At 42.5% G+C, this 26400-nt stretch overlaps 1 protein-coding gene across 31 annotated transcripts in view; it reads left to right on the top strand.

The window, feature by feature from the left end:
* The first annotated feature begins 14306 nt into the window (after positions 1-14306).
* Positions 14307-26400, top strand: part of TNIK (TRAF2 and NCK interacting kinase) — a 302307-nt gene continuing 290213 nt past the window's right edge. For 30 of the 31 annotated variants that reach the window (XM_042853762.2, XM_065557764.1, XM_065557762.1 and 27 more), the window contains exon 1: positions 14307-14951. In XM_042853762.2, coding sequence (XP_042709696.1) covers positions 14895-14951 — 57 coding nt within the window. In that variant the 5' untranslated portion in view covers positions 14307-14894. Of the gene's footprint in view, positions 14952-21288; positions 21787-26400 lie in introns of those variants that run through there. The other variant, XM_065557769.1, reaches the window with a different exon arrangement.

Consider the following 26400-nt stretch of genomic DNA (forward strand, 5'->3'; position numbering starts at 1 on the left):
GCACTATTGAGAATCCCAGTTTAGGAGAAGAAGTAAATGCCATGTCCATTTGAAAATGCAGGGGGAATTTAGGGAGGCAGTCAGGGCTAGCTCCACAAAGGGACTTAGAGCCCAGTGGAAGTTAGGAGCCTAAATACATTTGAGGATCTGGGCCTAACTAATTACCCAGATTTGAATTTGGCCAGTAGCTGAACATCCACTGCACCATGGGATCTTTAAAGCCCCATGAGTACGTGTGGTCAGGGAGATCTCATGTCAGTGTCACCTCTGAAGGACAGCACCTTGTGGTGCTCCCCTTAGTACTGCTCTCCCCCGAACGGACTCCTTTCCCTGTTGTAAAGCATTGTAGTCAATCTGGAGTGCCATGGTAGCAAGGGCAAAATCCCTTTTCCCCACGAGAAAGGGTTGTTCAGGGTGCAGCAGCACAGGACTTGCTTTGCAGCACCTGCCACCTTCTGGTATCACTTAGTGAAACAGTTTTTAATCAGTGTCAATGTTCTCTCCCTTGGCATCATTCTTCCTGGCCTTGTAAATCAGTCTGATGCACAGGACAATGGCAAACGCTTTCCGGAAAACAGATGAATTATAGCCACTGCTTCATCATTATCTGCCAGTTCAAAAAGATTTGAGCATACTTCTTAGATAAGAATTTCCTTTTATGGCACCAGGCTACAGATCGTGTACTAAATTATATGGGTGTGTCTAAATGGTGTGTAAACTAGCCTGCCACCAGTGTTTCCAATACTTTCCCTCCAGCGAGGCTACTCCAGAGCTGTAGCTGAAATAAGCTTCATTGATCCTTTTCCAAAAATGGAAGCATTAGCGTCTGACCAATTCTCTGGTGTTCCTGCTATATTGGCTACCCCAAACGGTCAAATATCATGAGTTAAGCTGCCAAAAACCATGAGACTGGCTTTAAGTCATGAGATTTAAAGACTAATAATCAAAATGTTGGGGATTTTCTTTTTTACCTTCTGGCTTTTAAACCTTTAGGGGCCACATTTTCAACCACTGCAGCTATGAGGGCTGAGAACAGAGATTCTCACATAATCAACTGACTCCAGGATCTGGGGCTTTAAGATCACTACATATTGTAAGGCTAGTGATAAAACTGTGAGAGCTGGCAACACTGCCTCCCCATAATAAAGTCACAAAAGGTCAAATCTTCAAAGGTATTTAGACGCCTAACTTCTATTTAGGTGCTTAAATACCTTTGAGGATCTAGGCCAAACTCAATGCTTAGAAGAACTGTTCTTTGAGAGTGGGTCAGCGTAAAGCTTTAAGTGGGATGTACGTGGTGCTTAGGCCTTGTGCTAATTCTCCAATTGCATTACTTTCACCCTCTATATTTAATAGGTGCCAAGCGTTTTTTTAAACAAAATCCAAGTGGTTGTTTTCCAATTCTTCACTACACAAGAACATATGCTTCTGACCCACACGTGCTTATTGTTTATGATCAAATGGCAGTTAGTTCGGATCTTTTTGCTGTAGTAAGACTGAAAGGCGAACTAATCTTCTGCACCAGAGAGAATGGATTCATTTGGTGCCAACATTGTTTAAACAAGTAGTGCCGATGAAAGACCTGGAAGAACTAGAGAAACCAAAAACAAACAATGAAAATAGAGAAGTCATTTTTGGCTACTGGATACTTGTCCGTTATAGACCCCCAGTTTTGCATGCCTGGAAAAAAAAATCATTATTCTGAAAGGGTGGGACCATGTTTGAAGATCTGTATTTTGAGCAGGGCAAATCTGCCCCACTGGTTGTGTTGTAGTTTTTCAGGATTTGTAATGGGTAATTTTAGTTGGGCATTAGCTCAGCTCTTAAACAGAAATCATAGTAGTTAAAGATAAAAAAGGTCTTGGGTAAAATTTTCAAAAGCACCTAAGGGCCAGATTTTTAAAGGCATTTGGGTGTCTAACTCCCATGGTCCTAAGTGACTTAGGTGCCCGAGTCCCAGTTTCAAAGCAATCAATGAAACCAGTAGTAATTAGGCTCCTTAATACATTTGAGAATCTGGACCTTAGGAGCTTAATTGCCATTGATTGTCAATCAGATGGTTATAGTCCTCATCCCACCTGATTTGAATCACTCTATCTCCCATCTTATTGACATCTGCCTTTAAAAATTTACTGCATGTCCATTCTCCACCCATTTAACTTTAATTTCTGTTCTAACCCGAAGCCTAATAAGATTATGATTGCCACTTCACAGCGTGGGCTGTACCTGCATTGACAGTCTCAGTCATGACCCCTGCATTACATAATGTCGAACCTTGTCTGGGATTACGCTGAGGGAGTCTGCCCCCTCTACCAGGTGTTTTATAAAGATACCTTTGACCTTATTCTCTTCACTTCTCAGGCTCTCGTTTATCCTGGATAAGGGAAATTGCATGTTAGCGGCAGACTGGGCCTTTCCCCTTTTATTTCCTTTTTCTCCTCATACACTTCATATCACAGATGTTGTTTTAAGTTATCTGATCTGCAACAGATTGCAGGGAAATGAGTCATCCCAGGACGTATCCTCAGTTTCCCCCTGCAATGGTGCTGCACCATTACCCAGATTTTCTTGACTTCCCTTCTCCAGGGTGAAAAGTTTCTTCATTCTTTCTCCTCCTCTATTCTCCTGTCTATTACTACAAGATCATACTTCCCCTTGTTTACATTCTTCAAAGAGATTTCTGGCGCAGCCAGTGTAGGAATTAATGTTCTATATTTATTAATATTTGTATTAGAATAGTGTCTAGAGGTCCCTTATCAGAGCCTCACTGTTCTGGGCACTGCACGGACTCATAGAAAGGATCTCTAGCCTTAGAACTTAAATCTAAATGGCAGACAAAGGGTGCGAGGGGAAATAGAAGCACAGAGAGACAACGTGACTTGCCCATGGTCACACAGAACTGGGATTAGAACTCAGCTCTCCTGATGCTCAGGCCAGCACTCTATCTACTAAACCACATCGCCTCCCCTTTAGGTATCTAACATATCCCTACTGAACCTTTTTGCTGAACCCCTCCTTATAGCAGGCCCTGTTGGGGCAATGAATGTAAAGGATTCAGACACAATGGGTCTCCACAACAGTGGTCCCAGCCCACTGTCCATGAGCTGAGAGATTCCTTTGCCAGGCATTACAGGCTTGAAGTACTTAGAACTGCTGCTTTGTATAAAGTCCCCTCTAAGCCAGGGAACCAGTGGATGCTGCTGCTCAGAGCCCAGTGTTCCAGATTGTTCAATGAGCAGAAGCAGATGGGGAGATTTTTCTCAGTCTTTACATTCTGGGGCAAATCATGTGGCAAGCTGGAGCCCAGACAGGTGCTCAGAGCCGCATGTTGTGAGCAGCAACTATAGAAGCCATGGGCAGAACATGACAACAACTACTGTATTGATTGATCCTCCTTACTTATACACAGAGCTGGATATCCTTATGTGCCAGTAGATGGCACTCTTTCTGTTAACTCCATACAGACAGCTAGCTCTCTTTTACATAAAGCTCTCCTCCCAAGATGCACTAATGGCGAGAATTCACTAGCTGTTAGATTTGTTTGTTTTAAATTGTAGTCTATTTTCTATAGACCTGTTATTGTCAATAGTATAATCCAGTGCAGTTTGTAAGTACCTTTCAAAGCTAAGGAAGAGTCCAAATGAAGAAAACCAAGTTCAGCAAGGTGTGGAAAAAACCATATTGGAAGCAGGTAACTGGTCGCTCATCCTAGCTAGATGAGTCTGAACAGCAGAGGAAAAGGGATTGGTCCAGATGGTCATTTCACAGATGAGTCTCAGAAAAAAAATAGTTTGCTGTGTCAATTTATGGTCCGGGGAGAGGAAGCGAGAGTCCCATGTGTCCATCCCACTAAAGCCCATTCCAATTTGCCCAACACAGTAACCCCCACTGATTTTACTGTACTTCATAACAATGTATACATGGATTTAATTCTTGTGAAGGTTGCCAGACTCACAGCCATAAAAGAAACAGATCAGGGCCAGGTAGTAATAGAGCAAACTTCCCCTCGCTGCCCTGACAACGTGCCTTACCTCTGAGATGGAGAGACTGTTTTAAAGGGTGACTTGGTTTTCATGTCCAGTCATTCCTTGGTGTTTTATCTGAGATTGCCAATAGGGTGTCAGTTAGTGCTGGTTTGTAACAGTTTTTTTGTGAAGTGGGGCTAGGAAGTGGACTGAGACCATCAATTCATTCACATAGACCACTCGGTGATGATCAGGAGGAATCATAGTCACTGTCAAAACAGGTTTAATCTAACCCAATATCCTAAGGATGAAAGACTTCATGTGGCTTTGCCAAACCCCCAAACCATTTTGGTAGTTCACTTACCCCGGGCAGTTTTACAAAAGGGCCAATATGTAATGTTACTGTGTACAGCCAATAGTGCATTGCTAAACCAATAGACAGTGCGCATGCTCTTAACGTTACTGAGCAAATTAAACTATGAAGTGGAAGGTTCACTAATGCATGTTGAACTTGCTCTGGCTTTCCAAAAACCCTTTCCAAAAACGGTGTAACATGAGAGAGCGCCCATTACCTGATGTCTCAGCTACTTCTTCACAGTGTTGGATTCCCTGTCACTATTTTAATTGTATTTTAGACAGCTAAGGTGGCTAAGAAAGTCACTCTCGCCAGGGTCTTTGCTTTGGTCTTTTCTATGCATTGCCCCACACTTTCAAAAGGCCTGATTCTGTAGTCTTGTACATGCAAAATTTCCAGTGACTTCCAGGAAAGGACAATGCTGCCAAACCCAAGAGATCAAAAATCATGGGTCAGGACCAAAAAATCATAGGATTGGCTTAAAAAAAAAAAAGTCATGATTTTAAAAATACAAGTTGGATTCTTTTTTATATGCTGCCTGGTTTTTGAGAGTTTGTGGTATGTTCAAGTTATGCTTTCACGCTTTTCTCTGCCCCCACAGGGTCTAGAAACTAGGAAAGAATGAAAGCTGAGATTTTCTCCTAATCGATTGACTCCAGGCGCTATGGTTTCAAGAAGACTGGGAAATGTCTTAAGAGTCATGGTAATGGCAACACTAACTGAGTAACGTGTACGTAAGGGCAGCTGGAATGGGCTCAAAATTTTTTTATCTGGGCAGCTATGTCTGTTTAATTGAAAAATTCCCCACTCTGCATTTCCAATTGTCCTCTAACAGGATCTTTCTGTGGTGGGGAAGTCGCTGAGGAAGAGTGGGAGGGCTGAGGTTTGGGCTTTTAAAAAATCCAGCTTGTTGGGTTTAGTCTTTTGCTTTTCACATCAATGGTCCTTGCATTTAACTGGGCTTGTGCATTTGTATTCAACACATTCCACCAAAGCGGAGGCAAAATACCTCTTGTGTCTATATTTCAATTACAAATAACAACCAAACGTGGGGCAATAATTAAAAATAAATTCGTAAGTGGAGAAACAAGGATGGGCTTAGGGCCAGGTTTCCCTCCATTGTCACAGGTGCTCATGTAGTTTTCTTACACACATCTATGTCTCTGGTTACTCTACATTCCTGGCAGTCACTCAAGCCCCACAGCATATGCAATGACAGCACTTATACCAGCTGCAAACAGATGGGTCTAGTTATGTAAACATTTTTTTCCCCAAGGAAAGATATTACACCCTGCCCATACATCAGGACTGCTTGCCATTAAAATCCAAATTCCCTGTGCCCTGACTTTTTCTTAATTAACTTGAAGACAAAGTACAATTTGCCAAAACATAGAGCCAGATTCTCTTGTTTGGCTGAACTATGGTCAGTGCCGAACCAGGGCTGGGAGCAAAAGTGGCTTTAAGTCTCCAGCACACATTAAGCTATCTGGGGAAGAGCGAGAGACTCAAGATATACGGTATATTTTAGAATCCAGAATAATCAACATTAAGATAATATCAAAATACCAAATCTTTCAGATCAGAGGGACTTCAAAACAGTGCAGATGTTCAGACCTGCAGTCAGGGTTGTGAAGTTGGAGATATTCACTAGCACAGAGTCTGGGAGGACTTTCATGTTCTGAAGGCTCTGGAACCATCTTGCAGTACTGGGTTAATAAATTAAATTAATGGAGATATCCCATCTCCTAGAACTGGAAGGGACCTTGAAAGGTCATCGAGTCCAGCCCCCTGCCTTCACTAGCAGGACCAAGTACTGATTTTGCCCAAGATCCCCAAGTGGCCCCCTTAAGGATTGAACTCACAACCCTGGGTTTAGCAGGCCAATGCTCAAACCACTGAGCTATCCCTCCCCCATGAGCAATATTGAATAGCAATAGCTGACTAATTATAGAAGTGATGGGTTTTATCCTTGAGATCACAGCATGAAGGCATGAGTTAATATTCCCAAGCAGGGCCATAATTTGCTAAGGGGTGAAATCACATGACATTCCCTGCAATTAGTGCACAAATAAGGTTTTGCATAGGTTTTTTTTTTTTTTTTTTTTTTGGACAATTCTAATCAGTGGGGTCTAAAGTCCTATAACAGATTCAATACACACATAACCTCCACCCTCAGATTTGGTTTTTGATGGTTTATTTTTTGGAGAAGAGGCACAACATAAAGCATCATGGAAATGTGTTACATAAATAAATAATACATTAGGCCTCAGATACTATATATGGACTAATAGGGGACTATCAAAGACACAAATGTCAGTGTGCACATGCTAACTGAGGCGAGCAAAGCTTTGAAAATGCAGTTCTATTTTATTTAAAAATTGCAGCTTCTTACTTGAACCTCTATTCAGCCCTAGCCAGGGTTAATAATAGAAGATCACTTCCAGGGGCATTAGCATCCCCTGGCCCTGAAAACCATCATTTAACTCACACAGGCCAGATATAGGGCTTAATCATAAGCTACATGTGCCACAAAAAGCAGTGGGGCTTATTTTGATACACTTTATACCATTGTTTTTGGCGTGCTTGTAGGACGTGGTCCAATCTGGTCAAATTACAAATGTTTGAGTGACCAGGTGTAGTCCCTCCCCCCACCCCTCCGAGGATGAAATCTTACCTGCAGTGACAGGTTAAACAAAAGAAATATTGTTTCCTAACTAAATGCAAGATGTGTAGGGGAAGAACGTGCACTTGGAGGTATGGTTAACACAGCATGTTGAATTGTACCAGCATCCTGTCTCTTTATTTGCAGTGTCCTTAGATATTTAAATGCGTAGTGTTGTTCTCTGTATATGAATCCATGGAGTTGTTTCAAAGAGCCCATGCTGATTCCCCCATTGCACTGATTACAGATCTTTGGTTTTAAGTAGTGCAACACTTAACTATTTTAAGAAGCTTTTCTTGTCATATGTTCACTCTGGGCCAGATCCTGCAGGCCTGGCACACAAAAAATAGCTCTGCTGAACTCCAAGAATGCAAATGGGGTCACTTGCTTGATTAATGGAGCAGGCGCAGGCCCTGAAGTTCTCTATTAAAACTCCCATTTCTGAGCTTCTTGCTGAAGAGGCGACATCAATAGTGACAATGACGTTGACTTCATTAGTTACTCCAGATCTGCACCAGTGTAACTGAGAGCAGAATTTGACTCTATACCATACGTATCAGTGGCTATGATGAAGCAACCCCACTCTGATGCTGACATAGTTATTAAATAGCTGCCTTACATTGATATATATAGGGTGATGTACAGACCAGCCAACATGGGTGATCTAAGCAGCTGAACTTCCCAGATCAAGCCCAAAGATCTGGTGGAGCATTTGGCTGGCCCTGTGGGAGTCTCTTTTATACCCCAGTTACAAAGTAACAGCACTGAGGATCGGAAGGAAGAAATTGTTTTTGCACCATTCGTGTACAACTGAATATGAAAGTTCGTTCTAAGGGAGATACTGATTAAAAGACACCAAAGGCTTCCAGAAAGCCTTTGTCTTTCCCATGGTGTGTCTTGCAGAGACAATCCTAGTAGAGCTGTAGTGAAACCCTACATGAAATGACAACATTCATAGCGAGCAGAGGACTTTTCAGTGATACTAAATTCTTCAAAAGGCATCACCTTGCTTCTGTCTAGTCCAGTAAGTCCTAAGGTGTATCTACCAAATGGCCAAGGGAGATATTGGAGTTACCTTCAGTAGAGAGACAAAGTGGGTAAGGTAATGTCTTTTATTGGACCAATGTCTGTTGGTGAGAGAGACAAGCTTTCGAGTCACATAGAACTCTTCTTCAGGTCTGAAAAAGGAACTCCCAGAATCACAGCAAAATGCAAGGTGGAACAGATTGTCTAACATAAATAGTTTAAGCATAATGTCCTGGGACTGACCTGGCTACAGCTACACCGGATTACCTTCAATTGAGGCATTTATAGGTAGGCTTGACACTCAGCTGTTAAGGGGGGCTTGTTAGTAATGAAAGCAATCTTTCCATGATGCAGGAGGCTGGTCTAAATGACCTACTAGAGGCCCTCGCCCCTTCCAACTTCTTGTTTCCAGATGGAGACCCCACCGGGGAGGCGTTGACACCTACTGGGAATTAGAGTAATTTCTATCAAGAGGCTTCAAGGTCAACACCCCATTGAGGTAACACCCAGCATTATTGTTGCAGGGCAGGCGGTATACAGACTTAGTAAGTCAACTCAAATGTTTTTCTACATAACCACAAGGGATATGTATATATATATTTACCATGTGCAGAAACTGTACCAGCAAAGTACTGGTGCTGGGCAATGCAACATGCAGGCTCAGGGAGTGATCTCACAAGCCCTGGACACACTCCCGGCTTCAGAAGCAAGAGTAGTCCCAGCGATGTAGGCTACTAAAATGAAAATACATAGGGTGAAATCCTGGGCCCAGTAGAGTCAATGAGAGTTTTGCCTTTGACTTTAGAATGGCCAGGATTTCATTCATAGACCATATGCTATGTGCTACCCCATGATGCGCTCCACTGCAACTCTGACTGTGGCGATCTATCAGAGTGTGAACTCTGCAGGGCTTGGAGGAACCAGGAGCAGTATGCAACAGTCATGCCCCACAGCTCTCCTTCCTACTGCAGCTTTTCGGGCATGCAGTTTTGCATGTCCTAAGGCCTAACTGTGTCCTCTAATACCCACTCCTCTTCCAAGCAATATTTACTGACACACACAACTTCTGAGTAAATAAGGTCCATTTACCTAAGGAGAGGCTAGGACAACAAGAGTGAAGTTTCCTCACTGTGTTATACCAATAAAAACTAGCGGGATCTTATTAAAGGGGACAAGATAAAGATGCCACATTTATTATGATAACAATTTGATTTATGACCAATAACTAATATCTTAATCCTTATACACACACATTATACCTAATACCTATACACACACACACACACACATTCACACACACACACACATCCTTCAGATGTTCTGCAGCCCCTGCATAGTTACCAGTCCTGCTTGAGTCTGTGGCTTGAGTTTGCAGCTTGGGTTCATAGCTTGTGGCGGCTAACTGGCCAGGAAAGCCGGGCACAAGGACGAGCTGGGTCTCTGTTGGGCATGCACCGATGCCCTTCCATGTTGGCAGCAAAATGTTACCCTCCTCCAAAGTTTTCCATCTCACCCATCCTTTTTGTAGGCTTTAGTTTGAATTCAGAGTCTATAGGTCTTGCTGTGTCATGCTGCCTCCAGGTTTGGTGATTGATCACCCATCAATTGCAGACATGACTTTCACACTCGGACCGGGCTTTGATTTTCCTTTTATTGTACCTTTTCTTTTTAGGGTGGATTCTGAATATTGTTTCATTCATAAAACTTTACTTATGAAGTTACATTAATAAAGTGAACAATTAAAAACAATTTCATTCATCAGTTCTACATTGTCACTGTGTCACATCGCACTGCTTATAGTGTGTAATGACTCGCATTGTGTTGAGTGATACCATGCCATGTTGTGGAGTGACTCAAGTGATGCAGATAAGGCTCGCATAGAAATACCATGCTGCAGTCACTCATTATTAGTGTGGATACCACCTGTTCTACTAAACAATAGTGATGGTCACCAATAATAAAACACAGGCAAAGCCTCTAGGTGTGATAGTGACGTACCCAAAGTGTTCTCCAATTGCTTTTCATCTCTCCTGTGGAAAGTCACATCAGCATGGAGAAGGGACAAGCAGATGATGTGTCAATTAAAATGCATTTGGGAAGATCAATAGATGCAGGATGGACACAAGTAGCCATTAATTTCTGAGTATCTCGTAACGCAGCTGCGGCAGGAATCACGTTAGCTTGAAATCCAATTATTATCCATTTAATAGAGTATTAATATTTAAACACCCTTTAGTGTGTTTTGGCAATGCCCTTTAACTACTGCATTTCATGTAAAAATGTTGGCCTAGATCCTCAGCTGATGTAAATCAGCATAGTTCCATGGAAGTCAATGTGGCAGTGCCAATTTACACCAACTGAAGATCTGGTCTTTGAAACCAGTGAATCAGATGAATTTTTCTTCCTTCCCCTACTAACAAAATATGTTAGTGGACAGGATATTGTCAGTCAATAGGCCCCAAATCTGACCTACCATGCTTCCTTACTTCAGTCACTCTTTTTCTTTGCAAAGTCTGAGCCAAAGCCTATTGAATTCAATTAGAATCTTATTAAGCAAATGTGTCCCGTCAACACACGGCTTTTTTTATATCTTAAATCATTATTTAACGTCAATCATGATTTTTTATAACTCAAATCATTTTTATAACTTAAATCACAATTTGAATCCCATATTGGGACAAAATTGATTTATTATTATGTATTATTAATATTTTTGCAAAATGAAATATTCAGAAAATTTTCAATTAAAAAATGACAAAATATTTTGTTTCCAAATTTTTTAGTGAAACAAATCATTTTGATAGTCCTTGAAACTGAAATGTTTAATTTTGGTTTGTTGAACTGATCCAGAATGATTCATTTCAAATTAGTTCATTATTAAATTGCATTTCTGTATTGTAGTGCATTGCCTTATGGGAGTTGTAGTTCAGGAGCCTGAGGTCCCCATTCTCCACTATCGACTATGCTCCTTGTCTGTACTACATCTACCATGACACATCTGCAATTATATGACTCCTATTATGTACTAGGCTGCTTGGTGAGACAGAACTCTGCTTTGTATCATGGGAGATGTAGTTCTTTAGTGAGCCCAGCCAATAGGATAGAATGGGTGCCCAAACTATAGTTCCCATGAGGCAATGCAACACGATAGGAAAATACTGTTTAATGCTGAACTGATTAAAAACGAAGAGTTTCTGGTCAGTTCAACAAAATGAAATATTCTGATTCAAGTGAAACTAACCCAAAATTAAATATTTTATTTCAATTTTCTGATGGAATATCAAAAATGTTCAGCAAAACTGAAATTTTTGCATGGAAAATTTTGATCTTGCAAAAACTGCATTTTCCATTAAAAAAATCATTCAGATAGAAACTTCCTAGCTGGCTGAAGTTTCTGCTATCTGGATTCTATGTCCATTGCCACCAAGACATTATATGTAGCACAATTACAACAATCTTGAAGTCCTAAAGTGATCACAGATTTGGATATTATAAACACACACACATGAATAATAAAGTCATTTCTTTTCGCGGAAGAGCCTATCAACAGATGTTCATTATGACTGTAGATGCATTTGCACACTGAAGTGCATTGAAGCAATTGGAATTTTCACTACACTTTACTATAAGCTATAATTCAGTATATTTATTCTGTTATTGATATAAGTAGGCTCTCTGTATATTTACCGTCTTCAAGGACAAATTATAGGCCTCAATTCTGCAAGTAACTCTGCCAACATGGTAGCATCATATTGTTGCTGGTGTCCATGCTAGCAGGCCTGTGGAAGGATTGAGACTTATATCTGTTAAAAAAAATCATCTGTTTCATAAATTACACTTTATATTCTCTAAATTGAAAGAATATTAAAAGTACATTTTGCTCTTTTCATTTCTCTCATCTAGAACAATGAAGACAGTAACACTGCTTTCATTTTTGTTTTTTTGCTGGCTTCTAGCCAATTTGGCTTTCAGGTTCCCATGTATTAGTACAATATTGCAATGTTTAGGTTGCAACCAATATAAACATCACTTGGTTTAAAAAACAATTCCATTGTTTAAAAAAATGAGAGAAGCGTGGCAACAATTTGATTGTTCCGTGGTTTTGTAAAAGCTTTTGTCCCTGTAATTTAAGATTTGAGTCAAATTAGATCCTTTAAATGTCAGCAGAGATTAATCTTTTTGTGATATGTTAATGATTTCCTTATTCTTGTATTGGAAACCCTGATACGAGCTCAACTATGCTTGCATCGCTGCACCACTAAGCAGGCTTTCAACCCTTATATTTCTGTATAAGTCAGTTACCTGAGATATTTGGCAGTTCAATTAAAATAATTACATTCAGCTTTGCACTTGGAATTTTCTAGGGGAAAATGCTCTAACTACCAGCACTGGGTGATGACGCTGTTGCTCTATGTCTCTGCATGTATCAGTAACTCTGTGATCAGTGCTAATAATGATAATAAGACATTGATTCAGTTCTAGAGCTCTGAACTTCCTTCCCTGCAGGGTATTCACTGTGCAGACAGCACAGTGACCGTGAACAGAGGAGACAAAGTGGGGTGGGGTAATGGGCTGCCCCTAGATCTGTGCCTGGCTTATGATATCCTATTGCTTATGGGGAAATTTCAGTAGCTAGGCTCTGTTTTGCTAGGCTAGCTCACTGGCTACCTCTGCTTCCCAAATTACTCCTGGTAATATGTGTGCTGAATCTCAGACTACAAAACCGTTTATGCACTAGCTGCAAACATCAAGCCTTTCTGTCAATTGCATGATTGTTTGCTATTAAAAAGAAGTACAAAGAGCATCTTAATCCATGAAGCACAATTAACATCCAACTGCTCTTCTGTACACAAGCTACTGTGTGGCTGTGTTGCCACTTCACAGATCTGCATTTTGTAAGATCCCCACACAAACCTGTGAAATTTGACAATCTCCCCAGTGCATTCTCTATAATATCCTTCCTGAGGCAACAAATACATGGAATGTACCAGGTTTGGGGGTGGTTGAGAGTAACAAATAAGGAAAAAGGTAAAAGCTGGATCTTCCTGGATCCAACTGGATTGTGCTAGATTCTACTGCACTCAAAGGTCTTGGCTACACTCGGGACTTCCCAGAGCTGTCTCGCAGCGTTGTATGTACTCCCCCTCTCGGAGGGGAATAGCTTGCAGCGTTGCGAGCGAGCGTGCAGCGCTGCAGGCTCTGATTACACTGGCGCTTTACAGCGCTGTACTCGCTGTGCTCGGGGGGGGGGGGCGTTTTCACACCCCTGAGCGCAGCAAGTTGCAGCACTGTACAGCGCCAGTGTAGCCAAGCCAGTCAAGCTGCTTCTACTGAACCAAAAAAATCCAGTTGTTGACACATCTCAGAGCAAGAGCACTGCAAAAAACAACAGATCTGATATCTGGATCCTATTGGTTCAAGACAATTTTTAGGCCTCAACTCCATATTGAATGGCATAGATAGAGAATTAAGTGTGGGCACTCCTTCTACACCTAACAATTCCAGACCCTAATTCATCCTGGAACATGAGTGCTGCGAAAACCTGGATTCGTGCCTCTGAATCTTGGCAATTTTTGGCTCCAGCCCCCAAATTGTACCAACCTAATATACCATATGTGGCTGCTCTTGCACCAGGATGTGTGGAATTCTGAATTCTCTTGGTAAAGGAGGAGTGGCAACATATGTTGTCTATTTTAATGGTATAATTAGGGGGGTTGAGGGGTCGGCAAAAAATGGAAGGATCCAGCTGCTAAATATTTGTGGTGCTTTTGGGCAGAGATGGGTCTGGATTTTTGAAGTGGAATTTGGGGAGCTACCATTCTCTATATGCCTGGTACAATTCCTGGATTTGGAATTTAAATAAAACTATCTGAATTTAGCAGGATCCACGTGCCAGATACACATTTTTGCAGAGCTGCTGCATCGGTTTGCAACAGGGCCTGGATTTTTTTGGAGTGTCTACATTTTTTACCCCTCTATTTAGACAGTAAAACTTGGGGAATTAGTGCTCAAAATTGATTGAATGCAGCAGGACCCAGGTACCATGCATGTGTTTTTCCGGTGCTATTGGGCTGGGTTATATCAGGGTCCAGATTTTTCTCTTAAAGTAGGAACAGCTACACTTCTTTTCAATTTAGATAATACAATGGGCCAAAATTTGCCAAGATCCAGACGGATCTAAGTGCCAGATCCGGGTTTTTGTGGTGCTCCAACTGTAGGAAGGATGTGTGTGTGTGTTTTGTGGGGGTGAGTGGTTTTTTTTTTTCTTTTGAAGGGACAGGATCTGTTACAATTGTTCTTTATTTTGATGGTCCCATTTGAGGGTTATAGGTCCACAAATCGGCAGGGTCCAGGTCCAGGCAGTTTTTACCTTCATTCCTTTCCCCTGTAGGATAATGGTGCAAAACACATGGCATGGAAATACTGCCTCTCTCCTGAGGGAAGGCAACACCCACTTTGTGACTCTCACTCCTCCCAGGAAGCCGTGATAGACACTTGTGTGGCTCTCTCTCCATCCGACTGGAGGAGTTGATGTGTCTCATTATAACAGCAGCCAATGCAGCCGCCATCCACAGAAAAGCATGTCCTATTTAAATACACCCACTCCCCAGCATCACCCTTAGCTTTGCACCGGCCTCACCCTCCCTACCAAAAGGATTGCAAAGGAAGATTTGCCCAGGCAGGCACCGTTTGCTGAGGGATTTTTGTTTTCTTGTGTTATTTTTTTTGGTTGTGCTGTCTTTTTCCTTGGCGCGCTGTGGGGGTGTCTCGCACCCCGACCCCCCGCATGAGAAGAGGAGTGTAATAGACCCAGGTGGGGATCCACGCAGAAGATCGCAGCGTTTCATTTATATTTTTGGTCAATTTCACCGGCAAAGAAGTAAACATGGCGAGTGATTCTCCGGCTCGGAGCCTGGATGAGATAGATCTCTCAGCCCTGAGGGTGAGCAAAAAAAAAAAAATCCTACTCCTAATCCAACTCCCCCCGCCCGTGTCTCACCCCCCCCCCCCGCGCGCTTTATGGCTCGGCATGGGATAAGTTTGCTATTTTATGCACGCGGGTGGTATTTATTCGGCTTTGCAAGCGTGATCCAGGCGCAGCTCTGGGCGCGCGCGCCCGCGTGTGTGTGTGTGTGTGTGTGTGACAGAGCCCCAGTGAGTGAGCGTGTGTGTGATGCTTTCTGAAGATCGAGGGGGGGGGGGAATAAATAAATCTGCAGAACTACAACCTGTCCCCCCCGCCCCCACCTCCCCGCCATGCACGGAATAACTAGCCCAGGGGGAGCTGCTAGTCCATATTGCCCGAGACATGTTCTGTTGCCCCCCAGCGCTGTGTGTGTCCATCACGTAGCTTGCGATGGGGGTGGGATGTAGCTCACTCATCCCGACCCCGTCTGGTGGGTCGGGTTTTGTTTTGTTCGGGGGGGGGGGGATGTGGGGGGAAGTCCAGGCTTGCCCGGCAAGTGTTTCCTTTCCCCCGTTGCTATTCGGCCAGCACCTGGCACGAAGCGAACCTGCTGCTGCAAGGTAGCGACCCTGGAGCGGCTGGAGGGAGCTGGGGACATGTCTGTGTCTCCCTCTGCCATGCTCTCCGCCGTGTGGGCTGGGCTGTCTCTGCGGCTCTGCTCCACCTGGGAGAAGTGTGACATTTCCCTTTCATCTGGGTTCAGCCAGGTGACGGAGACATTGGCTTGAATTAAAGCGCGCACACACACACACACACACACACACAGCCAGACGCAAACAAACCCTGGCCAAGGAGGATGTGGCTTTTCATTTCTTTTTGTCCTGAGATATGTGGTCATTCTTACAGCAGCAGTTACCCTACTGATCTGCATGCTCTTTCGTGGGGCCTGGCTTGGCTGCTGCCGCTCCCCTGTAGGGGGGGAGGAATAGAGTCCATTTTGACGTTTTTGTTGTGAAATTAGAACATAATGAGCCCTTAATGATTTCCATTCTCACCTCCATTGCCCTCAGGAGAATGGGATGCACCTTTCCTTGCCACTCTCATCAGGCAGTGCACGGGCTTGTCTTATGGAGCTTGATTAAATCAATGCTTGCATACACACCTGTGTGTGTGTGTGTGTGTGTGTATTTGTATTTTTATACACACGGGTCATCATGGGAACAGAATCAATGTTGGCTACTAACGCAGATGTGGTGGGTGGGCATTGGAGTGTGGAGGATCTCACCTTGTGGTACAGCACATTGTTACACACTGATGCTAAACCCCGGGAAGGTGTGTGTGTGTCTTCATCTGTTTTCATTAGCTACCCCCCCCCCACACACACACATACTTTTTTAAAGATAAAGCTCTTATTTGAATTTAAAATGTACCATTTCGATGTATAGTTTACCAAATATGGCAGCCATCACTTTCTTTGTGACCTGATGTTTTTCCTCCTGTTTCCCTAACTTTTATTTTCTTCCATCCTTTGGGTCCTAAAAATATATTGCTGATTTCAGCTATTAGTCACTTAAAGGAGTAGTACCTAACATGGATATGGCTGTTGAAATTCCTGTCTGAAAGCTCACTCCTGCTTTATTATAGCAAGACTGCTTATTCCACTGCTGGCACTGACTTTTTAAAAAATAAAATTAAAAGCAGCATCCACTGAAGACTTTCAAGAGTGTAGTGTTAGAAATATTATTTGCTTCAGTGGAAACAAGATTGCCATTTAATTAATTTGCCCCTCTTTCTTGCTGAATAGCTGTAAATGATTGCTCAGCAGTTCAAGGTGTGGACAAGATTGGAATATCAGGACCGTGCATTTTAGAAATAAACATTTAGGTCCAATTCACCTCTCACGTATGCTGGTGAATATCGGGAGAAATGTGATTGGCCATAACACCAGTGTAAAGCAAATGTAATTTGAGAGACTAATCGGCTCCTACATAACTGTGTTTGGTTTGTTTGTTCTTAACGAACATCAGCAGTTTTATGTCCTTATAACACTTATTTTAAGAATTCCCATAATACTTAAGGACTGAGTGTTTTACAGTTATGTCGTCATATTTTTGTGTGTGTGTGTGTGTGTTTTTTAAATGGCAGCTCTTGTGCAAGATATATTCTGTCCAAAATAACTGATATTCTTTTAGCCTCTGAGCAGGACTGAGTTTCCATTTAAAAAAATGATTCCAGAAATGGAGATATGAAATCCTCTACTGAAAGTGCATTCATTTTGCCTCTTGCTATGCATTCTTTCCATGGCATTGTGCTCCTGTCCCCCCACCCCCCGCCCCAAATGCAACCAAAAACCCTGCCTCCATTAATTTGGTCAGCCACAGGATCTGTTGGCTTGGATTAATGGTAGATCTGCCTCAACAGTATCTAGATGTTGAGTCTCTTCATGCTGCCACTTTGAACCCCTGAAGAATGGTTGGTGCCAATGTTGACTGGTGGGGAAGGAGAGTGTACAAGAAAACAAAGGGCACGCTGTGAAACTTCACATACCAAAGTGAAGATAATCTGTCCAGAGCTCCCAAAATTAAGAGACATATATTGGGTTGGAGAAAAGCCTACTTGTATCTACTACATTAGTTAAATTATTCAAGAACAGTTAATCTATGTGAACATTTGACCCTGCGTGATGCTCCAAGGTTGGCAAGACCTAGGGTGAACTGCTGCTCTGACTCAGAAGTAGCCCTTAGCATTAGGGATCAAATTTTTCTCAACACTTCGCTGTAAAGAATAGATGTCATTTGGGCCCGAACTTCATTTTCTAATGCTTTTCCCCCCACTGTACATGGCACACATTTCCTGGGCATAGCAGACATTTCCTGGATATGCACAAAATCCAAAGAGGAAGAATACCAGACGCTGAATAATTTAAATGGGAGAGGCCTGTTATAGCACTTTCATTTCAATTATTCAAGTCAAACAAAAATTGGGTCCCTAATTTGTTGAGGAATAGATCTTCTAAACTCACCTCATTTAGCACTTAGAAGGTTATTCAGCTGATACGTTGAGGAGTTTCAATCATTCCACAGCGTCTGAATCAGAAATCAATAGTAAATTTGCTGCCAGAACACAAAACATATCAGTGAGGAGTAATTTCAAAAGGCTCACACAATTTACAAAATAAGGAAAGGGCTGTGTGGCTGCAGCTTTGTAAATGTGTGTGTCTGGGTGGAGGAAACATTGTTCATTTCTCTACATGTCTGAAATAGTGAGAAATAGCTATTAAAAATGTTATAAGCCAGAAGCAGCCAGCCGTTGAAAGCCAGATTGATATAACAGTTCATGCCTAAAAACAAAATAGGAAGAACTAAAAGAAATGCTTATGAAACGGATCACTATGTTTGATTCAACTGAAATTTTGGTTTTGTAAACGTGCTGATCAGAAAGAGAACACAATGCACAGAAAACATGCCTATTAATAAGCAGTCAAGTAAACTTACAGTATGCTGAGCCTTCATCATGAGGTTGTCATCTTTCTTTCTTCTGGTTTCCTTTTCTCTCAAGTAATAGGGGCCTATTCGACACTTCCATGGAATTAAAGTAGGGTGTGCAGTTAAATATTGAACATGGTTTGAATAAAACCAAGAGTCCTGCAAACCTTTTTTCACACAAGCAGGTTTTAGTGGCCTATGTAGTCGCACTGACTATTTGCCTGAGCAGGAATTTGCAGAATTGGACTATAAACTGACATTAATAAATGCCATTTAAAAAAAATAATAATGTTTTTCCACATTGATATTTATGCCAATCAAAGATGGGGCCACCACAGTAGTGTGTGTATGTGGAACAAGGGTTTGAAGCAATGAAAAATTATTCATTGAGGTGTGATCTGCTTAAAATGCATGGATCGGTGCACCTGGTGAGCATATTTAGCATCCAATCCTGCCTTCTTCGCTGTCTGTCTCCATCAGTCATTTTATACAGTGCTCATCATCATGGTATCTGTGTGCCTTGGCTTCAACCGGGAAATCTGAGGGCATAAGAAAAGGCAGAATGAGGCCTTACGTGTTGGAAGAATCCTGGAAATATTGATAATTCAGAAGGCTGATGAATATTGTTAATGTTATGGAAAACTGTAAGTGAAGATGATGAAGATACCTAAGACCTGGTAGCACCACATATTACACTGACATGAGGATTAGCCAAATAACAAAATAATATTCTTTTGTACTGGGTTGGAAGATATTATTTTATATTTTTTTTGCCAGTCCTTTCGACATGTTTAATAGCAGAATGAGTTGAATTGGCTTGGCTGTTAGCAGAATAATGTTCAATATCAGGAATAGTGATATAGCAGGCTGTTGAGATGCACTTTAAATAGGGGGCTTTTTTTAGAATAAAAATGAAGATTTAGTAACTAGAGATCCAATAGGACATTTTTTGCTACTGTTAAACTCACAATATGTTGTAAATCCAACGTATAATAGTTCTCTGTCTGTAAGGGGCTTAAAGATTTTTTTTTTCTTTAAGAGGTTTTATAACCTGCTCCTCTTTAGTGGGGTCCCAGATCTCTGGCCTGAGCCCAAACCTCGACACTCCAGTTTTACAGCGCCACAGCCCGAGCCCCACGAGCCTGAGTCAGCTGACACAGGCCAGCTATGGGTGTTTATTGCTTTGCAGACATACCCATAGACTTTAGGGCCAGAAGGGACCACCATGAGTATTTAGGCTGCGCTCCTGTACATTTCAGGCCATAGAACTTCACCCACCCACTCCTGTAATAGGCCCATAACCTCTGGTTGTGTTACTTAAGTTCTCATACCTTAATTTAAAGACCTCAAGTTATAGAAAATCCATCATTTTCTCTAGTTCAGACAAGCAAGTGACCTGCGCGCAGAGGAAGGCGAACCACCCCCTCCCCGAGTCTCTGCCAATCTGACCTGGGGGAAAATTCCTTCCCAACCACAAACATGGTGATCAGTTAGAGACCCTGAGCATGTGGGCCAGACGAACGAACCAGATACCTGGGAAAGAATTCTCTATATTAACTCAGAGCCCTCCCCATCTAGTGTCCCATCTCTGGCCATAGGAGACATTTGCTAATGCCATATGCCATTGTAGACAATCTCATCATACCAGCCCTTCCATAAACTTCTCAAGCTCTGTCTTGAAATATGTTAGGTTTTTTGCCCACAGTACTCCCCTTGGAAGGCTGTTCCAGTACTTTACTCCTCTGATGGTTAGAAACCTTTGTCTAATTACAAGCCTAATTTTTTTGATGGCCAGTTTATATCGACTTATTCTCGTACCAGCATTGGCCCTTAGCTAAAATAACTCCTCTTCCTCCCTGGGTTTATCCCTCTGATGTATTTTTAGAGAGCAATCATATCTCCCCTGAGCTTTTGTTTTGTTAGGCTAAACAAGACAAGCTCCTTAAGTCTCCTTTTGTAAGTCAGGGTCTCCATTCCTCTGATCATCTTAGTAGCCCTTCTCTGCACCTGTTTCAGTTTGAATTTATCTTTCTTAAACATAGGAGACCAGAATTGCACACAGTGTTCCAGATGAGGAATCACAAGTGCGTTGTATAATGGTAATAACACATCCCTGTCTCTACCGGTAATATCTAGCCTAATGCGTCCTAGCTGCATTAGCAGCCTCTTTCATGGTTGCATCACATCAGTGGCTGATAGTTATCCTGTGATTGACCAATATACCCAAGTCTTTCTCCTCATCTGTCGCTTCCAACTACAGTCCCCAACTTATAACAAAAATTCTTGTTCTTAGTCTCTAAGTTCATGACTTTTCATTTTGCACTATTAAATTTCATCGCATTCTGTTACCCAGTTTTCAAGGTTGTCCAGTCTTGTATGATATTCTGGTTCTTCTCTGTACTGGCTTTACCCCCCAGCTTTGTGTCATCTGCAAATTTTATTAGCACACTCCCACTTTTTGTATCAAGGTCATTAACGAAAATGTTAAATAAGATTTGTCCCAAGACCGATCATCTTTGAGGAACTCCACTAGTAACGTGCCTCCAGCCTGACAGTGGCAGCATGTCATTTCTCAATACAACAGATTTCAATGCCCCAGAGCCTAGTTCTTCAAACATGTATGTTAGCAGGATTGGGCCCCAAGACTGCCTGTGAGCTATTGCAATGGTTGCCATAGCTTGATCAGCTACTGCCTAATCCATCTTGAATCACCGTTTCTCAGCCACTTGAGTGTGAAAGTTGCTCTAGAAAAACAAATCCTATTCTTTCATCACTTTGAGAGCTGGTGATTGCACAGCTGTGCCTTGTCTGACTAGTCTTGGCATGCCTGGATTTAACATGCTTAGGTACACTTTGTTCTTATATGTGATTTAAGCAATAAGGACCACATAGCAACCCTTCATTAGTCAGAGAAGGACCCGCTGGGGTGGATAAGGAGAAGGGGCTTGTGGAAAATAGAAGGCACTTAACAGCTGTTCCTTGCCTAATTGGTAAAGGAGACTATGTGGGTCCTTATTTCATTATAAATCAAGAACAGTCTGAAAGCAAATCCCTGAATCTGAACACTGCGGACCCTGGGATGTTTGAAAGCCAGATCTGGATTTACAGCTTGAGCTCCTCTCTGTGGTAAACCCGCTGCTAGAGAGCAGCGGGCATTGTTTCTTTCTCTTTTTTGTGTGTGAAAGGTTGATGTCATTTTCCTTCATCCCTCTATTTCTGGATGCTCACTTTTAGACTCCTGAAAGAGGCTTGACTTCCAAAAAGTGCTGAGCACCCATGCTCTGGAAATTGGGTCCCTTTAATGCGCATGATGCTGGGGGGCCCCAACTCACTTGTCACATTGGAAACTCTTGGTCTTAGGGTTGGTTCCAGGGGAAGACGCTAGGGTAAGTAGTCGTGATATTGGCTGACTTGTGTAGAACTGGGTGAAACGCAACGGTGTCACTGTTTATTCCCATAGCCTTGCCTCTGTAGAACAGTGACGTTTTGTTGACCATTTGTTTGCATTAGCTGATCTTTAATAATTAAGATATGAGCCTCTTGTGCACTAGTAAGAATACTGGCATCGTACTGTTACTAGTATTTCATCAGGTATTTCACAGGATATATCACATAAAGTAAAGATGTGCTAGAAATGCTAATAATGCTCCAAACGTATGAACAGCCACTAATACATCGTGCATTTCAGCTAAGTGTTGGAGTGGTGATCTGGGAGGGAGCCCCTGGTTAAAATTCTGCCATCAAATTGAAGGGAAGTTTGGGGTGATTTTCCTGAGTCCGAGTATCTTCTTTCTAGATACTGCTAGATCAACTCTACTAGAGATGACTTATCCTTGAGGCTCATATAAATACTTCGAAGAGCAGTGTTATTGTTGTGGTGCCTTTGTACAATATGCTACAGTTCAAAATGTCAGGTGTTTCCTTTGGGGAGAAAAAAAATCCTGGGGAACAACACACCCAACAAGGTCTTCATCATCAGCCGTTCTACACGACACAAGCAGAAGCATGTTCTGTACTGTCAATATATTGTGTATCTTTCAGACTCTTAGGTATACATTCTTCCAGCTCATGCACTTACTGTGTTTTGAGCCTCAATCAGGAAAGCCCATGAGCACATGCTTAAACATGTGCTTAAACCCCTCTGATAAGTGGTGATGTTTTCCTGAATTGGCCTATGTTTAGTAATGCTTTTGCCACATTCTTTGGTTAGGGTTCTAATGAGAGTTTTTGGTTAAAAGGGAAACAAAAGAAAGCGATCTCTACTGCTTCTCCTCTCTGCCTTCCAATATATGAGGTTTATCGAATGCCAGGGAGTGGGGGATTTTGTTTAAAACATTGGCTACCCTTAAATTGGCACTGATATAACCTATTCCTGTACAGTCTTGAATCTTAGCAAATTTCTCCCCTTCTCCCCCCCCCCATGAGTGGGGTGATGAAGAACATCAACTCATGAGTATTTTGAAATCTGATGTTGATATTTATTTGACACTTCAGACTTAAAAGCAAAACAGCCTAGTGATTATTGAATATGACTGACACTTTTACTATTGGGGAATGGTATACTAAGTATCACTGTCTAGTACCTCTCGTCTGTAACCCTGCATATCTTCTGTGTACCAAATATACACTGTGTAAATACAAGTAAGTAGTAGTTGGTTGAAATGCTCTTGGATTCTTGAATTCTGGGTTTGTCACCATTAGGGTTGATCGTGTGTGTGTGTGTGTGTGTGTGTGTCCCTCCCTTTCTTGTGGCCAAATCATATTCCTTTAGAGCAGTGGTCTTTAACCTTTTTCTGCCCAAGATCACTTTTTGAATCTAAGGGCAACCCAGGATCTACCCCACCCCTTTCCCGAGGCCCCGTCCCTTCCCCAAAGGCCCGTCCTGCTCACTCCATCACCCCCCTCATCACTCGCTCTCCCCCACCATCACTCACTTTCACCGAGCTGGGTCAGGGGGTTGGGGTACAGGAAGGGGTGAGGGGTGCAAGCTCTAGGAGGGAGTTTGGGTGCAGGAGGGGGTTCCGGGCTGGGGCAGAGTGTTGGGGTGCAGGAGGGGATATGGGATGCTGGCTCTGGGAGGGGGGTCAGGCTGGGGCAGAGTATTGAGGTACAGGAGGCGGTACGGGGTGCTGGCTCTGGGAGGGGGCTCCGGGCTGGGGCAGAGTGTTGGGGTGTAGGAGGGGGTATAGGGTGCTGGCTCTGGGAGTGGGCTCAGGGTGGGGCTTTGGGTGCAGGAGGGGGTTCGGGGTGCAGGAGGGGATATGGGGTGTTGGCTCCGGGAGGGGGCTCAGGGATGAGGTTTGGAGTGCGGCCTCCATGCTTAACTTTAAGTATGTGCTTAAAGTGCGTGGCTCGGTTGGGGCCTAAGGATAGTAAAAGTAACTCTTAAAAACAGGCATTTCAATGGAAAAGGCGGTCAGTACATCAGATTACACCTTTTATACACACGCAGGGGCAAATGGTCAGCGTAGAGCCTGTAATTTCTATATAAAGATGTTCAGCTACCAAACTTCATTAAATGTAGTGAGTAGAACAGGTGGTTAGGAGTAACTGTGATCTCCATTTGAACTGGCTGTAAATGTATTGACAATAATCACCCATGTGCTTCCAAGGAATAGATGCACTTGAAAGTTACTGTATACAGGACCACGATGCACAGACAGTGCAATCCCAACTTCAACTTGCAAACTCTAAGATGCTCTTTGAAAATCCTTCCTTTACAATCGGATTTGAATCTTAAATTGCCCTGCTTGATACCTGAAGACCAAGGGCAAAATATTGATCGTCATTCTGACTTCCACACACGTAGAATATAAACAAGGAGCTCCTAAAACAATCTTATTAGATTTCACACAGGTCTAACTCTAGGGAAACTAGCAATAATGGGCAAATAGGTAACATGGCGTGGAGGTGGGAAAAATACAGTTTGATTCAATTTGTAACGTCACAATTGTGACAATCAGCAATAGCCATTAAAAAGAGCAAGAGAAGACTCAGCTCCCGTTTGGTATGATATAGGGCATCATGCCAATCTCTCCTTGATTCTGTCGTATTATAAATGTATTACATTTTGAAAAGCTTGCTTTTTGAGAGTTGAAGTTACAGTAGTATCTAGCACTTACAATGCTTACCTTCCTTTGGAGAGCTGTGGATGGAGACTGGCTTTCTCCCCATTTTATAGATGGGAAAACTGAAAAAAAACGAAAACAAAACCTGTGGGAGAGAGTCTCAAAGCCTGCACCTACAGACTAGGGCTTGGGCTATGAAATAGCAGCATAGATGCTTCTGCTCAGGCTCTGAGATCCACCCCCTTGCTGGGTTTCAGAGCCTGAGGGGGAACCGCTATGCTGCTATTTTTAGCACTGTAGTGTGAGCCTGAAGACCTGGGCTCTGAGACATGCTGCGGTGGTGCTTTTTTGGTGTGGTTTAGACATATCCTGAGATGTGAAGCAATATGTTCAAGGTCACACAACAAGCTAGTGGTGGAGGTGGGACTAGAACCTAGGGCTCCTGATGTTTAGAACATTGGACTACACTGGCTTGCTGCACTTAGAGAAGCCTCAATCATTTCAAGCTCAGTTACATGAAGAGCTGCATTGAGTAGTTATACAGCCCGTAGCCTTTGATTTCCCCCACCCCCCCATCTCCCTTTGTTGCTCTGAACTATCCCTAAAAAGAAGAACAGGAGGACTTGTGGCACCTTAGAGACTAACAAATTTATTAGAGCATAAGCTTTCGTGGACTATAGCCCACTTCTTCGGATGCATATAGAATGGAACATATATTGAGGAGATATATATACACACATACAGAGAGCATAAACAGGTGGGAGTTGTCTTACCACCTCTGAGAGGCCAATTAATTAAGAGAAAAAAACTTTTGAAGTGATAATCAAGCTAGCCCAGCACAGACAGACAGTTAGATAACAAGTGTGAGAATACTTATAAGGGGAGATAGATTTCAATGTTTGTAATGGCCCAACCATTCCCAGTCCTTATTTAAACCGGAGTTGATTGTGTCTAGTTTGCATATCAATTCTAGCTCAGCAGTTTCTCGTTGGAGTCTGTTTTTGATATGCAAACTAGACACAATCAACTCCGGTTTAAATAAGGACTGGGAATGGTTGGGCCATTACAAACATTGAAATCTATCTCCCCTTATAAGTATTCTCACACTTGTTATCTAACTGTCTGTCTGTGCTGGGCTAGCTTGATTATCACTTCAAAAGTTTTTTTCTCTTAATTAATTGGCCTCTCAGAGGTGGTAAGACAACTCCCACCTGTTTATGCTCTCTGTATGTGTGTATATATATCTCCTCAATATATGTTCCATTCTATATGCATCCGAAGAAGTGGGCTATAGTCCACGAAAGCTTATGCTCTAATAAATTTGTTAGTCTCTAAGGTGCCACAAGTCCTCCTGTTCTTCTTTTTGCGGATACAGACTAACACGGCTGCTACTCTGAAACCTGAACTATCCCTGCATATTGAAACTGCCTGAGACTAGATCAGGCAGCAAATGCAATGAGCTTTGACATTCTGCACGTAAAAGGCTTATGATTTCAGAGGGAGAATTGTCTAAAGAACATTTAGGAAATGGCAAAACTTTTCTTTTCCAGCACTAATTGCAGGACTAATCCTGAGGGAGGGGCTCATTACCCTCAATTTCCCAGCAGGGTGCTCCACTTCTTGTGAGACCTGGCCCTAGCTTTTTGCTTTTGTACCCAAAGAGTTTGGCTAATTGCTTGTTTTAAAAGGCAAAGGAAGCATCTGAAGTTGGAGAAAAGTGTTTAACAAAGAGGTTTCATCGTGATTCACTTATAATTTTCTGCACTCCTGATTTTACTGTTTTAAATGGTGAACACTTCCAGAGTGGAGAAAGTCTCTATCTTTCCGTCCAGAATGGTTTTTCTGATATTACTAACTTGCCCCACATACTCACTCAGCCACACCCCTGAAGTTCAGGTGTGGGTCAGTAATCATCATCAATGTAGGTGATAA

The sequence above is a fragment of the Chrysemys picta genome, chromosome 9, assembly GCF_011386835.1.
Source record: "Chrysemys picta bellii isolate R12L10 chromosome 9, ASM1138683v2, whole genome shotgun sequence".
Taxonomy (NCBI): Eukaryota; Metazoa; Chordata; order Testudines; family Emydidae; genus Chrysemys; species Chrysemys picta.